Raw genomic sequence first — 27,018 nt, 5'->3', positions numbered from 1 at the left:
GTGAATGAATCTCAAAACCATTAGGCAGAGTAGAAGATGATACCACAAAAAAAACATACAATTTGATATAATTTATTTGAATTTCTTTTTTTATTATGTTAGTCACCATACAGTACTTCATTAGTTCCCGATGTAGTGCTCCATGATTCATCATTTGCACACTACACCCAGTGCTCCTTGCAATACTTGCCCTCCTTAATACCCATCACTGGGCTTACCCATCCCCCAACCCCTCTCCCCCTGAAACCCTCAGTTTGTTTCCCAGAGTCCGTAGTTTCTCATGGTTCATCTCCCCCTTTGATTCCCCCCCCTTATTTTTCCCTTCCTTTTCTTAATGTCCTCCATGCTATTCCTTATGTTCCACATATAAGTGAAAGCATACAATTGTCTTTCTCTGCTTGACTTATTTCACTGAGCATAATCCCCTCCAGTTCCAGCCATGTCAGTGCAAATGGTGGGTATTCATCCTTTCTGATGGCTGAGTAATATTCCATTGTAGATACGGACCACATCTGCTCTATCCATTCATCTGTTGAAGGGCTTCTCGGCTCCATCCACGATTTAGCTATTGTGGACAATGCTGCTATGAACATTGGGGTGCATGTGCCCCTTCTTTTCACTACATCTGTTTCCTTGGGGTAAATACCTAGTAGTGCAATTGCTGGGTCATAGGGTAGCTCTATTTTTAACATCTTGAGGAACTTCCATACTGTTTTCCAGACTGGCTGTACCAACTTGCATTCCCACCAACAGTGTAAGAGGGTTCCCCTCTCTCCACATTATCTCCAACATTTGTTGTTTCCTGCCTTGTTAATTTTTGCCACTCTAACTGGTGTAAGGTGGTATCTCAGTGTGGTTTTGATTTGAATTTCCCTGATGGCTAATGATGTTGAACATTTTTTCATGTGTCCGTTAGCCATTCATATGTCTTCTTTGGAGAAGTATGTCTTGTGCCCACATTTTGACTTGATTATTTGTTTTTTGGGTTTTAAGTTTGAGAAGTTCTTTATAGATCTTGGATACCAGCCCTTTATCTGTAATGTCATTTGCAAATATCTTCTCCCATTCCGTGGGTTGCCTGTTTTGTTGACTGTTTCCTTTGCTGTGCAGAAGGTTTTTATCTTGATGAAGTCCCAAAAGTTCATTTTTGCTTTTGTTTCCCTTGCCTTTGGAGACATGTCTTGAAACCGATGTCAAAGAGGTTACTGTCTATGATTCCTGTCTCACATGGAGGTCTTGCATCCATTTAGAGTTTATCTTTGTGTATGGTGTAAGAGAATGATCAAGCTTCATTCTTCTATACAGAGCTGTCCAATTTTCCCAGCACCATTTATTGAAGAGACTGTATTTTTTCCATTGGATATTTTTTCCTGTTTTGTCGAAGATTAGTTGACTGTAGAGTTGAGGGTCCATATCTGGGCTCTCTATTCTATTCCATTGATCTGTGTGTCTGTTTTTGTGGCAGTACCATGCTGTCTCGGTGATCACAGCTTTGTAATACAGCTTGAAATCAGGCAATGTGATGCCCCAGCTTTGTTTTTCTTTTTCAACATTTCCTTGGCAATTCAGGGTCTTTCCTGGTTCCATACAAATTTTAGGATTGTTTGTTCCAGCATTTTGAAAAATGGCATTGATATTTTGATAAGGATGGAGTTGAAAGCATAGATTGCTCTGGGTAGTATAGACATTTTAACAATGTTTTTTCTTCCAATCCATGAGCATGGAATGTTTTTCCATCTTTTTGTGTCTTCTTCAATGTCTTTCATCAGTGTTCTGTAGTTTCTGGACACTTTACCTCTTTGGTTAGGTTTATTCCAAGGTATCTTAACGGTTTTTGGTGCTACTGTAAATGGAATCAATTCCCTAATTTCTCTTTCTACAGTTACATTGTTAGTGTATAGGAAAGAAACTGATTTCTGTGCATTGAGTTTATATCCTGCCACATTACTGAATTGCTCTATGAGTTCTAGTAATTTGGTGGTGGAGTCTTTTGGGTTTTCCACATAAAGTATCATGTCATCTGTGGAGAGAGAGAGCTTGACTTCTTCTTTGCCAGTTTGAATACCTTTTATTTCTTTTTGTTGTCTGATTGCTGATGCTAGGACTTTTAGTACTATGTTGAACAATAGTGGTGAGAGTGGACATCCTTGTCATGTTCCTGAGAATGATGTTCACCGTGGGTTTTTCATAGATGGTTTTTATGAAATTGAGGAATGTTCCCTCTATCCATACACTCTGAAGAGTTTTAATCAGGAAAGGATGCTGTATTTTGTCAAATGCTTTTTCTACATTTAATTTTTTAAAACTTTTTTTTAATTTGCTTTCCATATGAGGATTGGTACAAATGAAAGGTAGGTTTTTAAGTGTATTCAGTCTCAAGGTACTATTAACAATTTTATAATTGGCAGAAATGTAGGTTTTTAAATTATTTTGATGCTTGGGGCACCTGGGTTCAGCTCAGAGTCTGCTTGGGATTCTCTGCCTCTCCCCCTACCTCTCCCCCTGCTCCTGCTCTCTCACACTCTCTCAAATAAATAAATAAAATATATTTAAAAAATTATTTTGATGCTTTATAAATGCATAAGGAGAAGAAGACCATTTTTATATGGTATAAGTAGCTTTTGAAGGTCTATATGCTTGACGGGCACCTGGGTGGCTCAGTCGGTTAAGTGACAAACTCTTGATTTCCACTCAGGTCATGATCTCACATGATCTCAGGGTTATGAAATTGAGCCCCAAGTTAGGCTCCACTCTGGGTGTAGAGCCTGCTCGAAGATATTCTCTCTCTCTCTCTCTCTCTCTCAAAAAAAAAAAAAATCCAAAACTCCTTCTTCCTCTACCCCTCCCACCTTTCTCTCCCTCTCTTAAAAAAAAAAGCTATATACTTGAAAATGTGGCCATAAACTATCAATGATACAAAATAAATTATGAATCAAAATTCTCTTGAAGAATGAGGGTAGTCATGAAGTTTTCGTAGAGTAATATCTTTGGAATATGTATTAAGTAAACTAGCTTTCTTAGGAAAAAAATGATTGTAATTTTTTATTGTAATTTTTTAATTGTAATTTGTATTACAAAAAAGTGTAATAATGTAAGTACTCCTTTGATTCTTACATGATTTAAGAAAAAATAACAGTGTTAGCTATAATGCAGAAAGAATTTAAGCTAATATTTAACAATTAGTATATATTTTACAGTGAAAACTTAGCATCTGTTTTTTAGGCTATTTTGAACAGTCCAGTAGTCACACAGCTAAATTCATGTTTGCTGTCGTTCTAGCTACAGAAGATCATAAGTAAACAAGATGACCTGAAGACAACAGTAGCTAATGAAACAGAGTGCCAGGTATGTGAAAATAAACTAAATATTTCCAGACAGATGATATGTACAGTGGTTTCTCTATTCCGTTTGTCAAATAAATATTCTCAGATAGTTGGGAAAGTTATCAGTAACTTCATTTTTCTAAATATTTTGAATAGATGTGCTACATTCACATGGTCCAGACTTCAGAAGTTTCACAAGAGTATGTACAGAGGGGAGTATTTTCCTCCCAGTTACCCAGTTTTCCCTGAGCAGTGAGTGCTTTCAGTGTCCTATATATTCGCCCAGAGATACCTCATGTGTGTAAGTGTATCTATAAAGAAGTAACTAAATACATCCATGTGTTCTTTTACCATTTTTCTACAAGGAGCAGCACAGTACATTGTCTCACACTCTCCCATTTTTTCCTCCCTACGTCTAATTATCTCCTTTTTAACAGCGCCATCGTGCTTTGTTGTATGGATGTACTAGTTTATGTAAACATCCCCCTTTATTTTTTTTTAAATATTCTTTTTTTTTTTTTAAGATTTTATTCATTTATTCGACAGAGGTAGAGACAGCCAGCGAGAGAGGGAACACAAGCAGGGGGAGTGGGAGAGGAAGAAGCAGGCTCATAGTGGAGGAGCCTGATGTGGGGCTCGATCCCATAACGCCGGGATCACGCCCTGAGCCGAAGGCAGACGCTTAACCGCAGTGCCACCCAGGCGCCCCCATCCCCCTCTTTAAAAACATTTAATGTATTTCCACTCTTTTGATAATGCAAATAATGCTACAGTTAATAATCCTGTAATTATATCATTTTATACATATGCTAATATATCTGACGGATAACTGCCCAGAAATTTGATTGCTGGGTCAAAAGGTATGATATTTCTAAGGTTGTTCATAAACTTTGACAAGTTTTGGCAAGTGTCTCCTGTAGAAAATGAGCCAATTTTCATTCCCACCACTAGTTCTAGACAGTTCTAATTCCACAGTATGCTTTCCATGAGGTTTTCTTAAATTTCCAAATTATTTCATCTTCTTAGAGCATCTCTACTTCAAATTTTGCAAATTATTAAAATCACAATTCTTTCTTACATTTCATCCCTTTGAGCAATCCTGTGCTGGACTTCTTTTCCCATTTCCGAGTCCTTGAATGGTGTTCCCTTTTCCTCGATGTATGTATTCTGTGTGTTCCCATCCTAGCCTGTATGTCCACCATCATAACAGCACTCACACATTAGCATAATTTAATTGTCTGTGTCCTCCTCTGAACTGTACGCATCATTGCTCTCTTTACAGTTGTTTAAACTTAGGGAGCAGTCCACAAGACCACCTACTTTTGTTAGCAGTTGCAAGTTCAGGGGACCCCTAAGAACACCCTTGGGTTCCATTATTCACTGGCAGAACTCACAAAGCTCACTGAAAATTGTTAGGGTCATGGGTACAGTTTCTTAAAATGAGCAGATACAGATTAAAATCAGCCAAAGGAAGAGACACGTGAGGCAGAGGTCCAGAAAGTTCCACAAGCAGAGGTTCCAGTTGTCCTCTCCCCAGTGGGGTCATGGATAACACTAATTCTCCCAGCAAGGTGTATAACAGTACACATGGAGAAGTGCCAATCAGGGCCCTAATGTCCAGAGATTTTCTTAGGGTCAGCTATATAAATTTGGTGCTGCCCATGTTGCTAACCCCCATCCCTAGCCATTCTGGAGGTCATGCTGATGCCCCATGACCCAAGCCACCACCCTAAACCTCATTGTTAGTCTGATATGGCCCAAGGCCCCCAAGTAAATAAGACACTTATCGTAGAGATCACCTCCCAGCAGCCCAGGACAAAACCAGACCTCTATCTAGGTACAGGAAATTCTTTACTACATAAGTTATATCTACATAGCCTGGGAAAGCACCAGAGCATGCTCTAAATGATCGGTAAATATTTTTGAATGAATGAACAAATATTTAAACATATGAATATGACATTTTTATTTTGCTCGTTAAGATCGTTTCCAAATATTTGCTAGTAGAATCATGCCTCAGTAAATAGTTAAACATGTAAATTTAGGAGAGCGTTCTAAAGCTGACATTGTTGGGTCAAAAGGCATGGATACTTTTAAGACTTTTGATTCATATGGTTAAACTGGCTTCTGGAGGGGTTTTAACAATTTACAGTCCTACCACCATTGAGTAAGCATGCCACCCTGTAAACAGGCTCTCCAGAATTGGTATCTGTTTTTGTTTTGGTTTTTAAGCAGTGCCAATTAGATAGGGGAAAAGGTATCTCAGTTATTCTTTTTCAAGGTATTTCTTATTTTATAAATTTTCTGTTCTTTAGGAATTTCTTTAGATTTTTCTTCATATTTACTTTTAAGAGTATTTCTAAGAGTACTTTTAAAAGTATATTTAAGAATATTAACCTAGTATCTGTTAAAATTATTGAAATATATATCAGATTTGGTTTTTTTATGTTATGGTTATAGATGTTTTTATATTTTACATGGTCATATTTATTTGTCTTTTAATTTTATTTATCTAATTACTTTCATTTTTTAAAATGTCTTCCCCACATCAAAATCAGTTATAAATACTAACCTATATTATCCTCTGGTTTAGTTATGCTTTTGGTTTTTTACGTTTAATTTTTTCATTCATCTGCAATTTGTTTCTTAAGGGCATCCCTAGTGACATTACTTTTTTACTATTATAAATGGACTCTTTTCCCTCAAGGGAAAAACTACTACACAGGAAATCTATTTGATTTTTATTTTTAGCCTGGCTTCCTAGGAGTCATTCCTGTGTCTGCACAGTTTTAGTGTCCAGCTAGAGATTGGCCAGAGATTATACTAAGACAATGGAGATAATAAGGTGTGAGTACATTCACACTTAGGCTCTTTTTAAGCCTGCCAGTGTACACACCTGTGTCAGCTTTTGAGCCAAGGATGTGTGGGCAGCTGGAGCTGGTGTGGTCTCTGCTGTATGTGCAGCTGGAGCTGGTGTGGTCTCTGCTGTATGTGCGCCCTCCTGGGGTGTAAGGAGAGTTCAGCAAGTCCTTATGGTTGTCTCAACTCCTCAGTCTTTCAAGTACCTGGCCATCTGCCAGTCCATTGTTTGCTCCAAAGAGGCCTGCAGTCTCAGGTAAGGAGCCATCAAGATCACCAAGTAAACTCCCTCCATCAGCAACAAGGAAACTGGTTTTGGAAGCCTGACACTCTCTGGTAGAACTCCCACAGGGTAAAGCTGGAAAGGCAAGGAGGCCATAGACTGTGTGCTGCCCAAAGTTTAGTAGTTAATTTAAAAAACGCTTCTCACTTTGTTGGATTCCACAGCACCGAATAGTTGTGCTTTTTTTTAATTATGTTTATTTTTATTTTTATTTTTTTTATTGTGTTATGTTAGTCACCATACAGTACATCCTTAGTTTTTGACGTAGTGTTCCATAATTCATTGTTTGCGTATAACACCCAGTGCTCCGAACAGTTGTGTTTTGACCATTTTGTCCAGCTGTTTGCTTTTTGGGGAGAAGCTTTTTTGTCATCTCACTCTCCTGTGGGAAGTCAAAAAGCAGTTATCATATTTTAATTGGCCAGTAGGTTTACAATGACTTTTAATAAACATGGTTAGTAAGTTCCAAAAGCAGATATTTTAGGTAAAACCAATACAGTTAATTTAGTATAAAATTTTACCCTTTAAAATAAATACCGTACTATATACCAAAAGCATGAACTAGAATTTATTTTTGATGAGGTTTATATTAATGACACTGAACATTTGATAATTAACTAGTTTTTAAGATATATGAAAAATAAAGGTTAGTATTTTAAAGATCTAGGGAATAAAATGTACAGCATAGGGAATATAGTCAGTGGTATTTAATAGTGTTGATGATGACAGATGGGAGCTACACTTGATAACATATAGAGATGTTGAATCACTGTTGTACACCTGAAACTAATGTAACATTGTGTATCAACTATGCACAAATAGAAAAATTTAAAAACAAAACAAAAAAATAATACTTAAAAGAATCTACATGGAGGGGCGCCTGGGTGGCTCAGTCATTAAGCATCTGCCTTCAGCTCAGGGTGTGATCCCGGGGTCCTGGGATCGAGCCCCACATCAGGCTCCTTCACTAGGAGCCTGCTTCTTCCTCTCCCACTCCCCCTGCTTGTGTTCCCTCTCTCGCTGGCTGTCTCTCTCTCTCTCTGTCAAATAAATAAATAAAATCTTAAAAAAAAAAATCTACATGAAGAAAACTATAAACAATAAATTTTAATTGAGGAACATAAGAGAAGATTGAAATAAAGACAGGCTTTATTCTTAGGTAGCGATAGTGAGCATTGTAAAGTGGCTAATCCCCAGTAAATTAATCTATGAATCAATACAGGCTACATCAGAACTCAACACCTGAGCACCTGATTTCCATTTTGTTTGGTTGTGTTTTGGCGTTTGGGGGCAGGGGTTGAATGGTTTCTTCTTTGGTGATAGTGTTGGGGAGGTAGGAGGTGTACAGAAACTTGGCAAAATTATTCTAAACTTCATCTGGGAGAATAAACATGAGAGAATAGCCAAGAACATTCTAGAAAATGCAGGTAATGAGAGGGGTAATGAAATGGTGTAGTGAGCAACAGAACAGTCAAAATATAAACCCAGTAAATCAGTAGCAAAAAAAAATCAGCAGGAAAAAATCAGTAATCAGTAGGAAAAAAACTAATTACCAGATTACTTTTCAGTAACCCAGAAAACTAGGAGTCATCTTCAACATTTCATTACCCCTTATATCCATTTAGTCACTAGGTACTCTCTGTTCTACCTCTTAAAAGTTTCTCAGATCCTTCCTTTTTTGTTCTGTTTTCACAACTGTCATTTTATCAGACTACCTTCATTTCTCACGTGAGTTACTGCAGTGGCCTATTGACTGATGGCTCTGCGTCCACTCCTGTCTTTTCTAATTCATTTTCTCATTATAGCCAGGGTGACCTAAAAGCACAGATATGATCTAACTACCCTCAGGCCGACTATTGTTCCAGCCTCCAGCTCTACCATTTTCTCTGCAGTATAGCACAGTGGTTAAGAAATAATCCAGTCAATAAATGGGTAGAAGACATGAACAGACACTTCTCCAAAGAAGACATATGAATGGCTGACAGACACATGAAAAAATGTTCAGTATCATCAGGGAAATGCAAATCAAAACCACAATGAGATACCACCTTACACCTTAGAATGGCAAGAATTAACAAGGCAGGAAACAACAAATGTTGCAGAGGATGTGGAGAAAGGGGAACCCTCTTACACTGTTGGTGGGAATGCAAGTTGGTACAGCCACTCTGGAAAACAGTATGGAAGTTCCTCAAAATGTTAAAAATAGAGCTACCTTACGACCCAGCAATTGCACTACTAGGTATTTACCCTAAAGATACAGATGTAGTGAAAAGAAGGGGCACATGCACCGCAATGTTCATAGCAGCAATGTCCACAATAGTCAAACTGTGCAAGGAGCTGAGATGTCCTTCAACAGATAAGTGGATAAAGAAGATGCAGTTCATGTCTACAATGGAATATTACTCAGCCATCAGAAAGGATGAATACCCACCATTTGCATTGACATGGCCGGAACTAGAGGAGATTATGCTAAGTGAAGTAAGTCAAGCAGAGAAAGACAATTATCATATGGTTTCACTTATATGTTGGAACATAAGGAATAGCACGGAGGACCACAGGGCAAGGGAGAGAAAACTGAATGGAAGAAATCAGAGAATGAGACAAACCATGAGAGACTCAGAACTCCAGAAAACAGACTGAGGGTTACAGAAGGGAGGGGGGTAACCAGGTGATGAGTATTAAGGAGGGCATGTGTGGTGATGAGCACTGGGTATTATACATGAGCTAAAAAAGTTGAAAGAGAAGTTTCATCACCTACAGAAGGCACTACTTTAAGAGTGAGAGAGAAAGCCACTTCAAGTAATACAAACATAGAAACACACCAAGAGTCAAGCAAAATGAAGAAACAGAGAAATATGTTCCAAATAGAAGAACATGACAGAACCTCAGGAAGACCTTAATAATGTGAAGGAAAGTAACCTGTCTGAAAAAGAATTTAAGGTAATGGTCATAAAGATGCTCATGGAACTCGGGGGGAGAGTGGTGAACACAGTGAGGACTTCAACAAAGAGTTAGAAAGTATAAGAAAGGACCAAGAAGGGGGCCTCCTGAGTGACTGAGTCAGTTAAGCGTCCGACTCTTGATTTCAGCTCAGGTCATGATCTCAGGATTATGAGATTGAACCCTGCATGAGGCTCCACACCCAGTGTGGAGTCTGCTTAAGATTCTCTCTCTCCCTCTGCCCCTCCCCACCTCTCTTTCCCTCTCTTAAAAAAGAAAAAAAAAGTACAAGAGGGGCTCATTGGCAGATTAGATGAAGCCGAACAGGTCAGTGATCTAGTAGACTGCAGTGAAACTCACCAAAGCAAAGCAATGAAAAGGAAAAAAAAATTTTTTTAAATAAAAATAACTTAAGGGACCTCTGGGACAACATCATATAGAATAACACTTGCACTATAAGGGTCCCAGAAGGAGAAGAGAGAGGAGAGGGCAGGAAATGTATTTGAAGAAATAATGGCTGAATACTTCCCTAACTAGGGGAAGGAAATAGACATCCAGGTCCAGGAAGCTCAGAGCATTCCAGTTAAGATGAATCCAAAGAGATCCATACCAAGACACATTATAATTAAAATGTCAAAATTTAAAGAATCTCAAAAGCAGAAAAAGAAAAAAAACAAATTATTTCATACAAGAGAAATCCCATAAGGCTATTAGGAGATTTCATGGGAGAAACTTTGCAGGCCAGAAGGGAGTGGCATGACATATCCAAAGTAATGAAAGGAAAACACCTTCCAACCAAGAGTGCAGGCATACCTCAAATATTGCAGGAGATTGAATCAGTAATCAGAAACCTCCCAACAAAAGTCCAGGACAAGATGGCTTCACTGGTGAATTCTACAAAACATTGGAAGAACGTTTAATGCCTATACTTCTCAAACTCCTCCAAGAAATCGAAGAGGAGGGAATGCTCCCAAACTGATTTTGCAAGGCCAGCATTACCCTGATACCAAAAGCAAAGAAGAACAACAAAAAGGAGGGAGGAAGGAAGGAAAAGGAAATTACAGGCCAATATCTCTGATGAACATACATGCAAAAATCAACAAAACATTAATAGTCCAAACTTGGCAATACATTAAAATGATCTTCCATCATGATCAGGTGGGATTTATTCTAGGGATGCAAGTATGGTCAGCATCCACAAATCAATCAAGACGATATACACCACATCAACAAAATGAAGGCTAAAAATCATAACATTTTAATAGATGCATAAAAAGCATTTGAGAAAATTCAAAATCCATTTATGATAAAGACTCAACAAAATGGGTATAAAGGGAATGCACCTATTAAGGGCTGTATATGACAGAGCCACAGCTAAGATCTTACTCAGTGGTGAAAAGCTAGAGCTTTTCCTCTAAGATCAAGAACAGATAAGGATGCCTACTTTTGCCAGTTTTATTCAACATAGAATTGGAAGTCCTAGCCAGAGGAATTAGGCAAGAAAAGGAAAGAAAAGGCATCCAAGTTGGAAAGGAAGAAGTAAAACTTTCACTATTTGCAGATGACATGATACCGTATATAAAAAACCCTATAGACGCCACCAAAAAACTCTCAGAACTAATAAGTGAATTGAGTAGAGTTGCAAGATACAAATAATATACAAAGCTCTGTTGCATTTCTGTACATTAATAAAATATCTGAGAAATCAAGAAAATAATCCCATATACAATTGCATTGAAAAAAATGAAATACCTAGGAATAAATTTAACCAAGGAGATGAAAGATCTATTACCTGAAAACTATATGACATTGATGAAAGAAATTGAAGATGACACACATAAATGGAAAGATATTTTGTGTCATAGGTTAGAAAAATTGATATTGTTAAATGTCCATACACCCAAAGCAATCTACAGATGCATTGCAATCCCTATCAAAATTCCAATGACATTTTTTACAGAATTAGAATAATACTATAACTTCTGTGGAAAGAACCACAAAAGACCCTAAATAGCCAAAGGAATGTTAAGAAAGAAGAACAAAGGCAGAGGTATTACTGTGCCTGATTCTGAACAGTAGTATGAAGCTGTAATAATCAAAACAGTGTGGTATTGTCATAAAAACAAACACATAGATCAATGGAACCATAGATATAGATAACCCAAAAATAAACCCACATGTATATGGTCAGTTAATTTTCAACAAAGGAGGCAAGAATATACAATGGGGAAAGGGCAGTCTATTTAATAAATAGTGTTGGGAAAACTGGACAGCTACTACACACAAAAGAATGGAACTGGACCACTATCTTACACCATATACAAAAAAAATAACTCAAAATGGATTCAAGACTTGAATGTAAGACCTAAAACCATAAATTCCCAAGAAGAAAACATAAGCAGTAATATCCTTGATGTTGGTCTTAGTGATTTTTTTTAATCTGACTCCGAAGGCAAAGGAAACAAAAGCAAAATAAACAAATGAGACTACATCAAGCTAAAAAGCTTCTGTACAGCAAAGGAAACCCTCAACCAAACAGAAGGGCAACTTTCCAAATGGGAGAAGGTATTTGTGATTTATATATATGATAAAAGGTTAATATCCAAAATATATATAAAGAACTTATACAATTCAATAGGAAAAATAATCCAACTAAAACATGGGCAGATGATTTGAATAGACATTTTCTAAAGAAGACATAGAGATGGCAAACAGGCACATGAAAAGATGCTCAACGTCACTAATCAGGGAAATGCAAATCAAAACCACAATGAGATAGGACCTACACCTGTTAGAAGGACTAGTATCAAAATGACAAGAAATAACAAAAAGTTGGCAAGGATGTGGAGTAAAGGGACCGCTTTGTATTGTTGGTAGCATTGTAAATTGGTACAGCCACTGTGGAAAACCATATGGAGATTTCTCAAAATTAAAAATAGAACTACAGGGGGTACCTGAGTGGCTTGATCACTTAGGTGTCTGCCTTAGGCTCAGTCATGATCCCGGCGTACTGGTATTGATCCCCACATCAGGCTCTCTGCTCAGGAGGGAATTGGCTTCCCCTTCTCCTTCTGCCTCTCCCCTGGCTTATGCTCTCTCTCTCGCTCGCTCTGTCTCCCAAATAAATAAAATCTTCTTAAAAAAAATAGAATTACAGTATGATCCAACAATTCCACCACTGGGTATCCAAAGAAAACAAACACTAATTTGGAAAGGTATATGTACCCTGTTTTTCATTGCAGCACTATTTACAAAGCCAAAGTATGAAAACAACTTATGTGTCCATTGATAGATAAGTGGATAAAAAGATGTGGTTTATATACCCAATATGAGTCAGCCATAAGAAAATCTTGACATTTGCAATAATATGGATGGACCTTGAGGGTATTATTCTAGGTAGTATAAGTCAGAGCAAGACAAATACCATAGGATTTTACTTACATGTGGAATCTAAAAAACAAAACAAACAAAAAACCCAAGACTCGTAGATACAGAGAACAGATTGGTGGTTACCAGAGGGGAGGTGTGTTTGGAGGAAATGGAATGGGATCACAAAAAACATACTTTAAGTTACAAAAGGAAACCCTCAGCTAAACAGAAGGGCAACTTACTGAATTGGAGAAGGTAAGTCATTGGGCTGTAATGTATAGCATTAGGGATGTAGCCAATAATATTGTATTAACTTTGTAAAGTAGAAGATGGTGACTACACTTACTGTGATCATTTTGCAATGTGTACAGATGTCAATTCACAATGTTCTATGCCTGAAACTAACGTAGTATTTTATGTCAGTTATACCTGATTTGAAAAAAAAAAAAAATGTAGGTTAAATGTTTTTATATTACTGAGGTAGGCAATGTAGTTCTGTTCCAAAAGCCATAAAAGAAAATTGTAGTAAACTTGACTACCATTACTCTTTTTTTAAATGATTAACATTTCAGTAGAAAAATAGGTAAAGTTCATGAAGGGGCAGTTAGCAGAAGAAATACAAGTGACCAATATATATGAATAATCAAGAAAATGCAAGTTGAAATAATAGTGATTTGTTTTGTTTTATTTCTTACCAGATTGGCAAAGATAAAAAAGTGTGATAATCTTTAGTGTTCTCCAAGGTATGAGGGAATGAGCATTCTTCTACACTGTTGTTTGCTGACGTAAATTGCAAAGATGACTAACAGAGTTTAAGTGCAAATGTAATTTGGTCCAGCAAATGAATAATAATTTATAATGACCAGTGTATAAAGATAAGTATATAACAGTATATCTCACAGCGGTGTTTATAGTAAAAAAAAAATTTGGAAACAATCTAAATATTTTAACAGCACATTTATTATATTATGCAGGCGACCTTGGCTAGCTCACATGTCATATGTAGGATTTCCCTACGGGTAATAGGCATGGGAAAATTCAGACCTTTTCACTTTTTTTCTGTGACAAACACAAGAATGGGGGGAAAAGGAATACATGTTAATGAAGAAATAAGGTAACCTTGCTTGCTACCCTAAAAAAATATTTGTGTGTATACATACTTGCACAATGGCACATACAGTGCAATAAACAGCTAGTAAAAATTATGACAGACCTATATTGGTTATGACAAGTGCTCCACTTTAAAAAAAAAAGCTGTTTTCAAAACATGTATATAATGATTTCCTTTGCATAAGTCTCTTCAACATATGGTGCTTGGACAACTGGATATCCACATGTAAAAGAATTAAGTTGAACTTCTATCTCATACCATATACAAAAATTAACTGAAATAATCAGACTTATATGTAAAAGCTAAGACTGTAAAACTCTTAGAAGCACTTCATGAAAGGGGAAGTGCTTCATGACATTGGATTTGGCAGTGATTTCTTATGACACCAAAAACATAAGCAATAGATGAAAAATTAGATGTATTGGATTTCATTACAGTTAAAAAATTTTGTGCATCAAAGGACCCTATCAAAAAGTGGAAAGACAGCCTACAGAGTGGTAGAAGATATTTGCAAATTTTTACCTTATAAGGATCTATCTAGTATCAGGATATCTAAAGAACTTCTACAACTCAACAACAAAAAGATAACCTGATGCAACAAATTGGGCAACCTGGAAGAAATGGTTGAATTCCTAGAAGCATATAAATTACCAAAACTGAAACAGGAAGAAATAGAAAATGAACACACCAATAACCAGCAAAGAAATTAAATCAGTAATCAACAAACAAAAGTCTAGGACCAGATGACCTCACAGGCGAGTTCTACCAAACATTTAAAGAAGAGTTAATACCTATTCTTCTCAAACTATTCCAAAAAATAGAAAAGGAAGGAAAACTTCCAGATTCATACTATGAGTCCAGGATTACCCTGATACCAAAACCAGATAAAGACACCACTAAAAAAGAGAACTACGGGCCAGTATTCCTGATGAACATAAATGCAGAAATTCCCAATAAAACACTAGCATACCAAATCCAGCAATACATTTAAAAAAATTATTCTCACAATCAAGTGAGATTTACTCCTGGATTACAAGGGTGGTTCAATATTTACAAATCGATTGTGATACATCACATTAGTAAAAGAAATAATAACCATATGATCATTTCAGTAGATGCAGAAAAAGCATTTGAAAAGCGCAACATCCATTCATGATAAAAATCCTCAGCAAAGTAGGTTTAGAGGGAACATACCTCAACATAATAAATCCCATATATGAAAAATAAACAGCTAATATCATCCTAAATGGGGAAAAACTGAGAGCTTTTCCTCTACAGATAGAAACAAGATAGGGATGTCTACTCTTACCACTGTTACTTAACGTAGTACTAGAACTCCTAGTCATAGCAATCAGACAAGAAAAAGAAATAAAAGGCATCCAAATTGCAAAGGAAGAAGTTAAACTTTCACTCTCTGCAGATGACATGATACCCTATATAGAAAATCCAAAAAACTCCACCAAAAAATTGCTAGAACTGGTAAACAAATTCAGTTAAGTCAGAGGATACAAAATCAGTGTACAGAAATCTGTTGCATTTTTATGCACCAAAAACAATAAAATATCTAGGAATAAACCTAACCAAAAAGGTAAAAGACCTGCACTATGAAAATGATAAAACACTGATGAAAGAAATAGAAGATGACACAAAGAAATGGAAAGACGTTCCATGCTCATGGATTGGAAGAACAAATACTGTTAAAATTGGTCTATACTTTCCAAAGCAATCTACACATTTAATGCAATCCCTATCAAAATACCAACAGCATTTTTCACAGAACTAGAACAAACCATCCTAAAATTTGTATGGAACCATAAAAGACCCAGAATAGCAAAAAACAACCTTGAACAAGGAAAGAACTGGAGGCATCAGAATTCCAGACTTCAAGTTGTGTTACAAAGCTGTAGTGATCAAAACAGTATGGTACTGGCACACATAGTTAAGTGGAACAGAGTGGAAAACCCAGAAATGAACCCACAACTATAGGGTCAATTAATCTTATACAAAGCAGGAAAAAATATCCAGTGGTCAAAAGACACTCTCTTCAACAAATGGCTTTGGGAAAACTGGATGGCAACACCCAAAAGAATGGAACTGGACCACTTTCTTACACCATACACAAAAATAAATTCAAAATGGATTAAAGACCTAAATGTGATACTTGAAACCATGAAAATCCTTGGAGAGAGCACAGGCAGCAGCTTCTTTCCTGAGGCAAGGGAAGTAAAAGCAAAAATAAACTATTGGGACTACATCAAAATAAAAACCTTCTGCACAGTGATGGAAACAATCAACAAAGCTAAAAGGCAACCTACAGAATGGGAGAAATTTGCAAATGACCTATCCAATAAAGCGTTAGTAGCCAAAATATATAAAGAACTCTTACAGCTCAATACCAAAAAAAAAAAAAAAAATACTGCAGTTAAAAAATTGGCAGAAGACATGAATTGACATTTCTCCAAAGAAGATATACAGATGGCCAACAGACACATGAAAAGATATGCATCATCACTTGTCATCAGGGAAAAGCAAATCAAAGCTACAATGAGATATCACCTTCAGAATAGCTAAAATCAACAACACAAGATTTGGAGAAAGGGGAACCCTCTTGCACTGTTGATCAAAATGCATACTGGTGTAGCCACTCTGGAAAACAGTATGGACGTTCCTCAAAAACTTAGAAATAGAACTACCCAATGATCCAGTAATCACACTATTAGGTATTTACCAAAAAAAAATTTAAAAATACTAACTCAAAGGAATACATGGAGCTCAATGTTTATAGCACCATTATCTACCATAGACAAATTATGGAAAGAGCCCAAGTGTCCATTGACTGATGAATGGAAAAAGAAAACGTGGTGTGTATATATACAATGGAATATTACTCAGCCATAAAAAGAATGAAATCTTGTCATTTAAAATGACATGGATGGAACTAAAGAGTATTATGCGAAGCGACGTTAAGTCAAAGACAAATACCATATTATTTTGCTCACGTGTGGAAATTTAAGAAACAAACAAAATGTGACAAATGAACATAGGGAAGAAAAAGAGAGCAGGGCAAGTCATAAAACAGACTCTTAGCTATAGAGAACAAACTGATAGTTACCAGAAGGGTGGTGGGTGGGGGGATGGGTTAAATAGGTGATGAGATTAAGGAGGGCACTTGTTGTGATAACCACCAGGTAAGGTATGGAAGTGTTGAACCACTATATTGTACTCCTGAAACTAATACTGCACTCTATGTTTAACTAACTGGAACTTAAATAAAGACTTAAAGAAAAGAAGACAACCCAGTTAAAAACTGGGCAAAGGACTTGAGTGGACATTTTCCCGAAGAATATAAACAAATAGCCAACAACCACATGAAAAGATGCTCAACATCATTAATCCTAGGACAGTGCAAATTAAAATCAGAGTGAGATATCACAACAAATCCATCAAATGACTTAAAATAATTGACAATACCAAATGACTGCAAGATGCAGAGAAACTGGATCATTCATCCACTACTAGTGGGAATGTAAAATGATACTGCCACTGTGATAAAACAGTAACTGCACTCCTGGGCATCCATCCTAGAGAAATGAAAAACTATGTTCATACTAAAACCTGTCCACAGATGCTTTTAGCAGCTTTATTTGTAATAGCCAAAAACTGGAAACAACCCAGATATTCTTCAACAGGTGATGGTTAAACTGGTAATCTGTACAATGGATTAGTACTCTGCAATAAAAAGGAGCAAACTATTGATACAGCAGTGGTCTGCATGAATATCCGGAGAATTCTGCTGAACAAAAAAATGCCAAAACCAAGTTACATATTATATGGTTCTATTTATATAACATTTTTAAATGACAAAATCATAGGAAAAGAAAGTTGATTAGCGGTTGCCAGAGGTCAAAGAGAGGGTGGGTGGGAGAGATCAATGTGGCTGTAAGAGCAAAGGATTGTTGTAGTGAAGGAAATGTTCTTCTGTGTGTTGACTGTGTCAAGTTATATTGTTTTGCAAGATGTCACCAGTCACCATTGGAGGAAACTGGGTAAAGGGTACAAGAGATCTTTTCGGTGTTATTTTGTGCAGTTGCATGTGAATTTACAATTGTCTCAAAATAGAAAAAAATTTTAATATAAATAAAGGGCTTATGGGGACATGCATTGTTCCTTGCATTATGTGTTCTAGACTGGGTGTTTGTGTCTTTTGCTGATTTGTTCTATTTCTTGCTGCAGTGCCTTTGCTTAGTTGTCATGTTGTTTCTTTTGCTCATGCTCATGCCCTGTCCAGACCTTCTCATTGCTGTGGTAGAGCACAAATGAAATTCTTTGCTACTCTTCCCACCTTGCCTGGAACTAATTTATCTTTGTCCTTCTGAGTTGCAGGCATTGCATTTTGGTCCACTGCTCTGTAGACCAAAGGGGTGGAGGCAAAGGGGAGGAGACTCCTCTGGGTAAATGCAGGCCTTCCTCAAGAACCTATATTCTGTTCATCATTCTGATCTCATTAAGCATCCTAGACACAGCTCACTCCTCCCCTTCCAAGGTACATCCCACTCTATGTACTTAGGGTTATTCCCTCAATATAATATAGCGCCCTGAAAGATTCTGCACCCTGGAAGCCCTCCTGCCCTCTGCTTAAGTCTCAGCAAGCTCTGTAGGAGCTTCTATTAGAAGCTTGTCTTGTCCCCACTAATCTGCTCTCACTAAATTGAAGTTTTTAATGAAGTTCTAATCTAATAGTCTCACTCCCACTGCTATTTCTGAGAAGTAGGGTTAGGGGTAGGATTAAGAGACACGGGGGACCATCCAACACCTGAATCTAGTGTTTCTTGTTCCAACTGCTCCTTTTCAAAATATTTGGTTTAAATTTGTAACCCCTTTTATTGTTTGGTTGTGACTGAAAATCTTTTAGCAGTTCTATTTTGTCATTATTTTGTTTTATTAGAGATTTGAAAGAGAAATAATCTGTGAATCTGCTTTACTTGGTACTTTAATGGAATTCTCACTTAATAATTTTATAATTATGAAAAGCAGGTGTTTTTCAAATATTTCTAATACTCAGCAAAAACTCAAAGGTCTTCTGGCTTTAATTCTCTCTGTCCTGCTTCATTAAAAAATGCCTCGAGGGGCACCTGGGTGACTCAGTCGGTTAAGCGTCTGCCTTTCAGCTCAGGTCATGATTCCAGGGTCCTGGGATTGAGCCCCACATCAGGTTCCTTGCTCAGAGGAAGTGGGGGGGGGTACTGCTTCTCCCTTTCCCTCTGCCTGCTGCTCCCCCTGCTTGTGCCCTCTCTCTGTCAAATAAATAAAATCTTTTTTAAAAATGCCTTGAGATCACATTTTGAGATAATATTTATTTCACTATTCTAAGCTCTCTTTTTGGATTGATGTAACATTTTGTTTACTGCTGAAGTCCATCTTGAGTATTTTGAGTATTTTAGTCCTCATTGTTTTTCTCTTGCTTGAGCAGAGACAGTTATAGAATAGTATTATGCAAAGTAACAGATAGGATTCTTCCACCCTTGTTGTTGTTACAGGAATCTTATGGATATTGTCCTAAAGAGTTCCAGTCTACAAGGTCCATTTTCGTTCTTGGTTATAATTACTTGAAATTATTGTATCATTTTTTATAGGAATCAACAGTGAAAGAACCTGGAATTACCACAACCCTTCAGATGCATTTCTTCGGAAAAAGAGGAGAAAGAAAACTTCATTATAGGGAATTTCGAAGGTAAATGCAAATATTTATATTCATTTAGGGAAATTTATAGGTAAAAGGTTTATAAAACAACTGAATGTACTCATTTCCCAGAACTCCAGACAATAAAACTAAATATATGGATCTATATAATATTTATCTCTGAGAACAAAACCAAAACCCATAAACTGAAGTTACTATGCTCGAAAATATCTAACCTATTATGAAAAGTAATATGTTTTATAGAATACAATTTTTTTTTTTTTTTTAGCCAGGGCTGTCATAGATGTATAGAGGGTTTTGGTAGCACAGATCACATAGTGTACTAGTTTGGAGTTTGGGAGTAGATAAGGGAAGACTCTGAAGGAAATGGCACCTAAGCTGAATCTTGACAGATGAGCAACACAGGAAAGCATCTGAGAAAGAGAGAACAGCATGAGAAAAGACGAGGCATGAAAATGTATGGTTTGTAAAGGGAATTATAAGCAGTTGAGTCTAGAGTAGTAAGCATAAGGTGGTGCAATAAAAGGTGAGACCAGAGGCTGGAGAAGTGTGTACTTGCCTGCAGAAGACTTTGTACTCTGAAAGATCAAGCTTTAATTAACAGTGGGAGGTCCTGAAGAATGATGCATGAAGGATATCTCTGGTCAGATGTGCCTGTCATTCTGGCAGCAGAATAAAGGATAGATTTTATGAGAGAAAAGACCACTCAGATATTCCAGATAAGAAGTGATGAGAGCCTTGAACTGGTGTAGTGACAATACTTGGAATTAGAGTTTTCAAGACCTGTTTAGGAGATGAAATTGTAGGGCTTACTGATTGAGGAATGAGGTGGAATGCATGAAGACCCAAGTTTCTGAATTAGGTACAATCAGAGTGTACCCCATAATTAAACTCCAGGAAGTCATTTTAACCTCTCTAGAAAAGTTTTTCTCCACAAAATTTTTTAGAATGTCTCTTCTTACATGCCTGAAAAATATTACTATCTTAAAATTTCTTAAAGTTTCAAAATAAATACCATGATTTAAAACCAAGCAAAGCCATTATCATCAACTATACTTGTTCACGCTGATACACCACTCCCCCTTTTAAGATTTGATAAGCAGGTTAATTTTTAAAGTTCTGATTTTAATTTTTCTTATTTAAAAAAAATTTTCCTAGCATTTCTGTAAATAATGAACTCAGTGAAATTTGTCATGCCATCATACAGTTAAAAAAAGATCCAGTTAACACCAAATGCTTTAAATGCAGTTTATAAGAACTTGTCTCTTGCAGAGAGCAAAGTTCTCCTAAAGTTAACATTGTTATTGTACTAGATAGAATTGATAATCATAAAATGTCCTTAAAATTTTGCATAAGTCCGGGGGAGGGAGTTAAGATGGCGGAGGAGTAGGGGACCCCTTTTTCAGATGGTCCCCTGAGTCAAGCTAGATAGGTACCAGACCATCCTGAACATCCACGGAATCAGCCTGAGACGCAGGAAGATACATCTGGATCTCTACAAAAGAACATCTCCAGCAATGAGTATCGAGGTATGAAGCGGGGAGCCGTGAATCCGCGCACAGATATCGGAAGATAAGCGGAAGGGGGAGGGAGCCGCCGCATTCGGGCACCGGAAGCGGTAGCCAGCTGCACGGGGCAGTGGGCGGACTCTCGGACCGGCACCCGCGAGAGAGTGGACTGAGACCTTGAGACAGGGAACACACACAACCAGACTGAAAACCGGAGCTCCGGAGTGCGCGAACCACACTGAGACGGACCTCCGGAGCGCACAGGGGTGGCTGGCGGCCAGCGGTGTTAGAAACACAAAGGACAGAGACGTGCGGGCCCTGGAAGTCAGGGCTGGGATGCCGGCTATGGGACGCACATCTAGGGACGCTGCAGGGTTGAGCAGCACCAACAGAAACAAAGTTAAAGTGGCCAGAACACCAGTGGAGAACAGTCAGCGATCCCTCTGTTCTGAGACAAAGGCTGAGATTTGGCTACTGCTGCTCTGACTCTCAGAAGAGGCACAGCAAACCGCCAGGGAAAGCTGCCAGAGAACAAAAGCCTGGAAATACCGGCTCACAGTGTGCCCACCCCATCCACCCTCACAGGGGATAGGGAGATTCTACCCAAACAGGGCTGCCTGAGTATCGCGCCTCTCCCCCAGAAGGCAGGCTGAAAAATCAAGAAGCCCACATCCCTGAGATCCCTATTAAACAAGGGCGCACTGCCTGGGTCCTGGTCAGTAATCTGGGCTCTGGACAACCCCGCAACCTCTCCTCATCAGAATGACGAGAAGGAGAAATCCCCCCCAGCAAAGAAAAGACAATGAGTCTGTGGCCTTTGCAACAGAACTAATGGATACGGATATAACCAAATTATCAGAAATGGAATTCAGAGTAACAATGGTCAGGATGATGTGTAGAATTGAAAAAAGTATTAACGAAAATGTTAATGAGAATATAGATTCTCTAAGGGCAGAAATGAGAGCAAATCTGGCAGAAATTAAAAATTCTATGAATCAAATGCAGTCAAAACTAGAGGCTCTGACGGCCAGGGTGAATGAGGCAGAAGAACGTATCAGTGAATTGGAGGATGGGTTAGTAGAAGAAAGAGTAAAATAGAATCTGGACTCAAAAAAATCCACGCTCAAGAATGTAGGTTACGGGAGATTACTGACTCAATGAAACGTTCCAATGTCAGAATCATTGGGATCCTGGAGGGGGTGGAGAAAAACAGACGTCTAGAAGAAATATTTGAACAAATTGTAGCTGAAAACTTCCCTAATCTAGCAAAGAAAACAAGCTTTCATGTCCAAGAGGCAGAGAAGGACCCCTCCCAAGGTCAACCACGACAAACCTACGCCACGTCACGTCATAGTGCAATTCGCAAATATTAGATCCAAGGATACAGTATTGAAAGCGGCCAGGGCAAAGAAATTTCTCATGTACCAAGACAATGGTATCAGAATTACGTCAGACCTGTCTACACAGACCTGGAATGAGACAAAGGGTTGGGGGGGACATTTTTCAAGCTCTTTCAGAGAAAAACATGCAGCCAAGGATCCTTTATCCAGCAAGGCTGTCATTCAGAATTGATGGAGAAATAAAGACGTTCCAGAATCACCAGTCACTGACCAATTTCGTAACCATGAAACCAGCCCTACAGGAGATATTAAGGGGGGTTCTATAAAAGTAAAAAGGCCGCAAGAGTGATACAGAACAGAAAGTCAAAGTCTATAGAAACAAAGGCTTTACAGGCACCATGGCATCATTAAAATCATATCTCTCAATAATCAGTCTCAATGTAAGTGGCCTAAATGCTCCCATAAAGCGCCACAGGGTTGCAGATTGCATAAAAAGACATGACCCATCCATTTGCTGTCTACAAGAGACTCATTTTGAACCTAAAGATACATTCAGACTGAAAGGGATGGAATACCATCTTTCATGCCAATGGACCTCAAAAGAAAGCTGGGTTCACAATTCTCATATCAGACAGATTGGATTTTAAACTAAAGACTACAGTTAGAGAAGGGCACTATATTATTCTTAAAGGATGTATCCAACAAGTGGATATGACAATTATAAATATATATGCACCCAACAGGGGAGCAGCAAGATACACAAGCCAACTCTTAACCACAATAAAGAGACATGTAGATAAAAATACACTAATAGTAGGAGACCTCAACACTCCACTATCAGCAATAGACAGATCACCTAAGCAAGAAATCAGCAAAGAAACAAGAGCATTGAATGCCATACTCAACGAGTTGGACCTCATAGATATATATGGAACACTACACCCCAGAACCAAAGAATACTCATTCTATTCAAATGCCCATGGAACATTCTCAAGAATAAACCATGCGCTGGGTCACAAAACAGGTCTCAACCGATATCAAAAGACTGAAATTATCCCCTGCATATTCTCAGACCACAACGCTCTGAAATTGGAACTCAACCACAAGGAAAAATTTGGAAGAAACTCAAACACTTGGGGACTAAGAACCATCCTGCTCAAGAATGATTCGATAAAACAGGGAATCAAAAATCAATTTAAACAATTTATGGAGACCAATGAGAATGAAAGCACAATGGTCCAAAACCTATGGGATACTGCAAAGGCAGTCCTAAGGGGGAAATACATAGCCATCCAAGCCTCACTCAAAAGAATAGAAAAATCTAAAATGCAGTTTTTATATTCTCACCTCAAGAAGCTGGAGCAACCACAGAGGGACAGGCCTAATCCACACACGAGAAAGCAGGTGATCAAGATTAGAGCAGAAATCAATGAATTAGAAACCAGGAGCACAGTAGAGCAGATCAACAGAACTAGAAGCTGGTTCTTTGAGAGAATCCATAAAATTGATAGACCACTGGCAAAACTTGTCCAAAAACAAAGAGAAAGGACTGAGATTATTAAAATTATGACTGAAAAGGGAGAGGTCACGACCAGCACCATTGAAATTGCAAGGATTATTAGAAACTTTTATCAACAGCTATATGCCAAAAAACTAAACAATCTGGAAGAGATGGAGGCCTTCCTGGAAACCTATAAACTACCAAGACTGAAACAGGAAGAAATAGATTTCTTAAATAGGCCAATTAACTATGAAGAAATTGAGTCAGTGATAAACAACCTTCCAAATAATAAAACTCCAGGACCAGATGGTTTTCCCGAGGAATTCTACCAAACATTCAAAGAAGAAATAATACTTATTCTCCTAAAGCTATTTCAAAAAAATAGAAACAAAGGAAAGCTACCAAACTCATTCTATGAGGCTAATATTACCTTGATCCCCAAACCAGGCAAAGACCCCCTCAAAAAGGAGAATTACAGACCGATTTCTCTAATGAATATGGATGCCAAAATCCTCAACAAGATCCTTGCTAATAGAATCCAACAGTACATTAAAAGGATTATCCATCATGACCAAGTGGGATTCATACCTGGGATGCAAGCATGGTTCAACACTCGCAAATCAATCAATGTGATACATCATATCAACAAGAAAAGACTCAAGAACCATATGATCCTCTCAATTGATGCAGAAAAAGCATTTGACAAAATACAGCATCCTTTCCTGATTAAAACCCTTCAGAGTGTAGGAATAGAGGGTACATTTCTCAATCTCATAAAAGCCATCTATGAAAAGCCTACTGCAAGCATTATTCTCAATGGGGAAAAGTTCTCAATCTTTCCCTTAAGATCAGGAACATGACAAGGATGCCTACTCTCACCACTGTTGTTCAACATATTACTAGAAGTCCTTGCAACAGCAATCAGACAACAAAAAGGGATAAAAGGTATCCAAATCGCAAAGAAGTCAAAATGTCTCTTTTCACAGATGACTTGATACTTTATATGGAAAACCCAAAAGAATCCACGCCCAAACTATTAGAAGTTATAGAGCAATTCACTAAAGTGGCAGGATACAAAACCAATGCTCAGAAATCAGTTGCATTTCTATACACGAATAATGAGACTGAAGAAAGAGAAATTAGGGAATCCATCCCATTTACAATAACACCAAAAACCATGCGTTACCTTGGAATTAACTTAACCAGAGACGTAAAGGACCTATATGCTAGAAACTATAGATCACTTTTGAAAGATATTGAGGAAGACATAAAAAGATGGAAAAATATTCCATGCTCATGGATTGGAAGAATTAACATAGTTAAAATGTCCATACTACCCAGAGCAATCTACACTTTCAATGCTATCCCGATCAAAATACCAAGGACATTTTTCAAAGAACTGGAACACATAGCTCTGAAATTTGTATGGAACCAGAAAAGGCCCCGAATCGCCAAGGAACTGTTGAATAGGAAAAACAAAGCTGGGGGCATCACAATGCCGGATTTCGAGCTGTACTACAAAGCTGTGATCACAAAGACAGCATGGTACTGGCACAAAAACAGACACATCGACCAATGGAACAGAATAGAGAACCCAGAAATGGACCCTCGGCTCTTTGGGCAACTAATCTTTGATAAAGCAGGAAAAAACATCCGGTGGAAAAAAGACAGTCTCTTCAATAAATGGTGCTGGGAAAATTGGACAGCTACATGCAAAAGAATGAAACTTGACCACTCTCTCACACCATACACAAAAATAAACTCCAAATGGATGAAAGACCTCAATGTGAGACAGGAATCCATCAAAATTCTAGAGGAGAACATAGGCAACAACTTCTATGACATCGGCCAGAGCAACCTTTTTCACGACACATCTCCAAAGGCAAGAGAAATAAAAGATAAAATGAACTTATGGGACTTTATCAGGATAAAGAGCTTCTGCACAGCCAAGGAAACAGTCAAAAAAACTAAGAGACAGCCCACGGAATGGGAGAATATATTTGCAAAGGACACCACAGATAAAGGACTGGTATCCAAGATCTACAAAGAACTTCTCAAACTCAATACACGAGAAACAAATAAACAAATCATAAAATGGGCAGAAGATATGAACAGACACTTTTCCAATGAAGACATACAAATGGCTAACAGACACATGAAAAAATGTTCAAAATCATTAGCCATCAGGGAAATTCAAATCAAAACCACACTGAGATACCACCTTACGCCAGTTAGAATGGCAAAGATAGACAAGGCAAGAAACAACAATTGTTGGAGAGGATGTGGAGAAAGGGGATCCCTCCTACATTGTTGGTGGGAATGCAAGTTGGTACAGCCACTCTGGAAAACAGTGTGGAGGTCCCTTAAAAAGTTAAAAATTGAACTACCCTATGACCCAGCCATTGCACTACTGGGTGTTTACCCCAAAGATACAGACGTAGTAAAGAGAAGGGCCATCGTAGTGAAGATGTTCATAGCAGCATTGTCCACAATAGCTAAATCGTGGAAGGAGCTGAGATGCCCTTCAACAGATGACTGGATTAAGAAGCTGTGGTCCATATATACAATGGAATATTACTCAGCTATCAGAAAGAACGAATTCTCAACATTTGCTGCAACATGGACGGCACTGGAGGAGATAATGCTAAGTGAAATAAGTCAAGCAGAGAAAGACAATTATCATATGATTTCTCTCATCTATGGAACATAAGAACTAGGAGGATCGGTAGGGGAAGAAAGGGATAAAGAAAAGGGGGGTAATCAGAAGGGGGAATGAAACATGAGAGACTATGGACTNACCCCAAAGAGACAGACGTAGTGAAGATGTTCATAGCAGCATTGTCCACAATAGCTAAATCGTGGAAGGAGCTGAGATGCCCTTCAACAGATGACTGGATTAAGAAGTTGTGGTCCAGGTGCTCCTGGGTGGCACAGCGGTTAAACGTCTCCCTTTGGCTCAGGGCTTGATCCTGGCGTTGTGGGATCGAGCCCCACATCAGGCTCCTCTGCTGGGAGCCTGCTTCTTCCTCTCCCACTCCCCCTGCTTGTGTTCCCTCTCTCGCTGGCTGTCTCTATCTCTGTCA

At 38.0% G+C, this 27,018-nt stretch overlaps 1 protein-coding gene across 1 annotated transcript in view; it reads left to right on the top strand.

Moving 5' to 3' along the window:
- MICU2 (mitochondrial calcium uptake 2) overlaps nucleotides 1-27,018 on the top strand; it is a 178,873-nt gene that overhangs the window by 130,350 nt on the left and 21,505 nt on the right. Inside the window, exons 7-8 of the mRNA XM_002928927.4 lie at nucleotides 3,280-3,345; nucleotides 19,519-19,616. Of these exons, the coding sequence (XP_002928973.1) occupies nucleotides 3,280-3,345; nucleotides 19,519-19,616 (164 nt within the window). The remainder of the gene's footprint in view (nucleotides 1-3,279; nucleotides 3,346-19,518; nucleotides 19,617-27,018) is intronic.

This window comes from Ailuropoda melanoleuca, chromosome 7, assembly GCF_002007445.2.
Source record: "Ailuropoda melanoleuca isolate Jingjing chromosome 7, ASM200744v2, whole genome shotgun sequence".
Classification (NCBI taxonomy): domain Eukaryota; kingdom Metazoa; phylum Chordata; class Mammalia; order Carnivora; family Ursidae; genus Ailuropoda; species Ailuropoda melanoleuca.
Note: the sequence above shows the minus strand (reverse complement) of the source record. Positions and strands in the feature narration are given on the sequence as shown.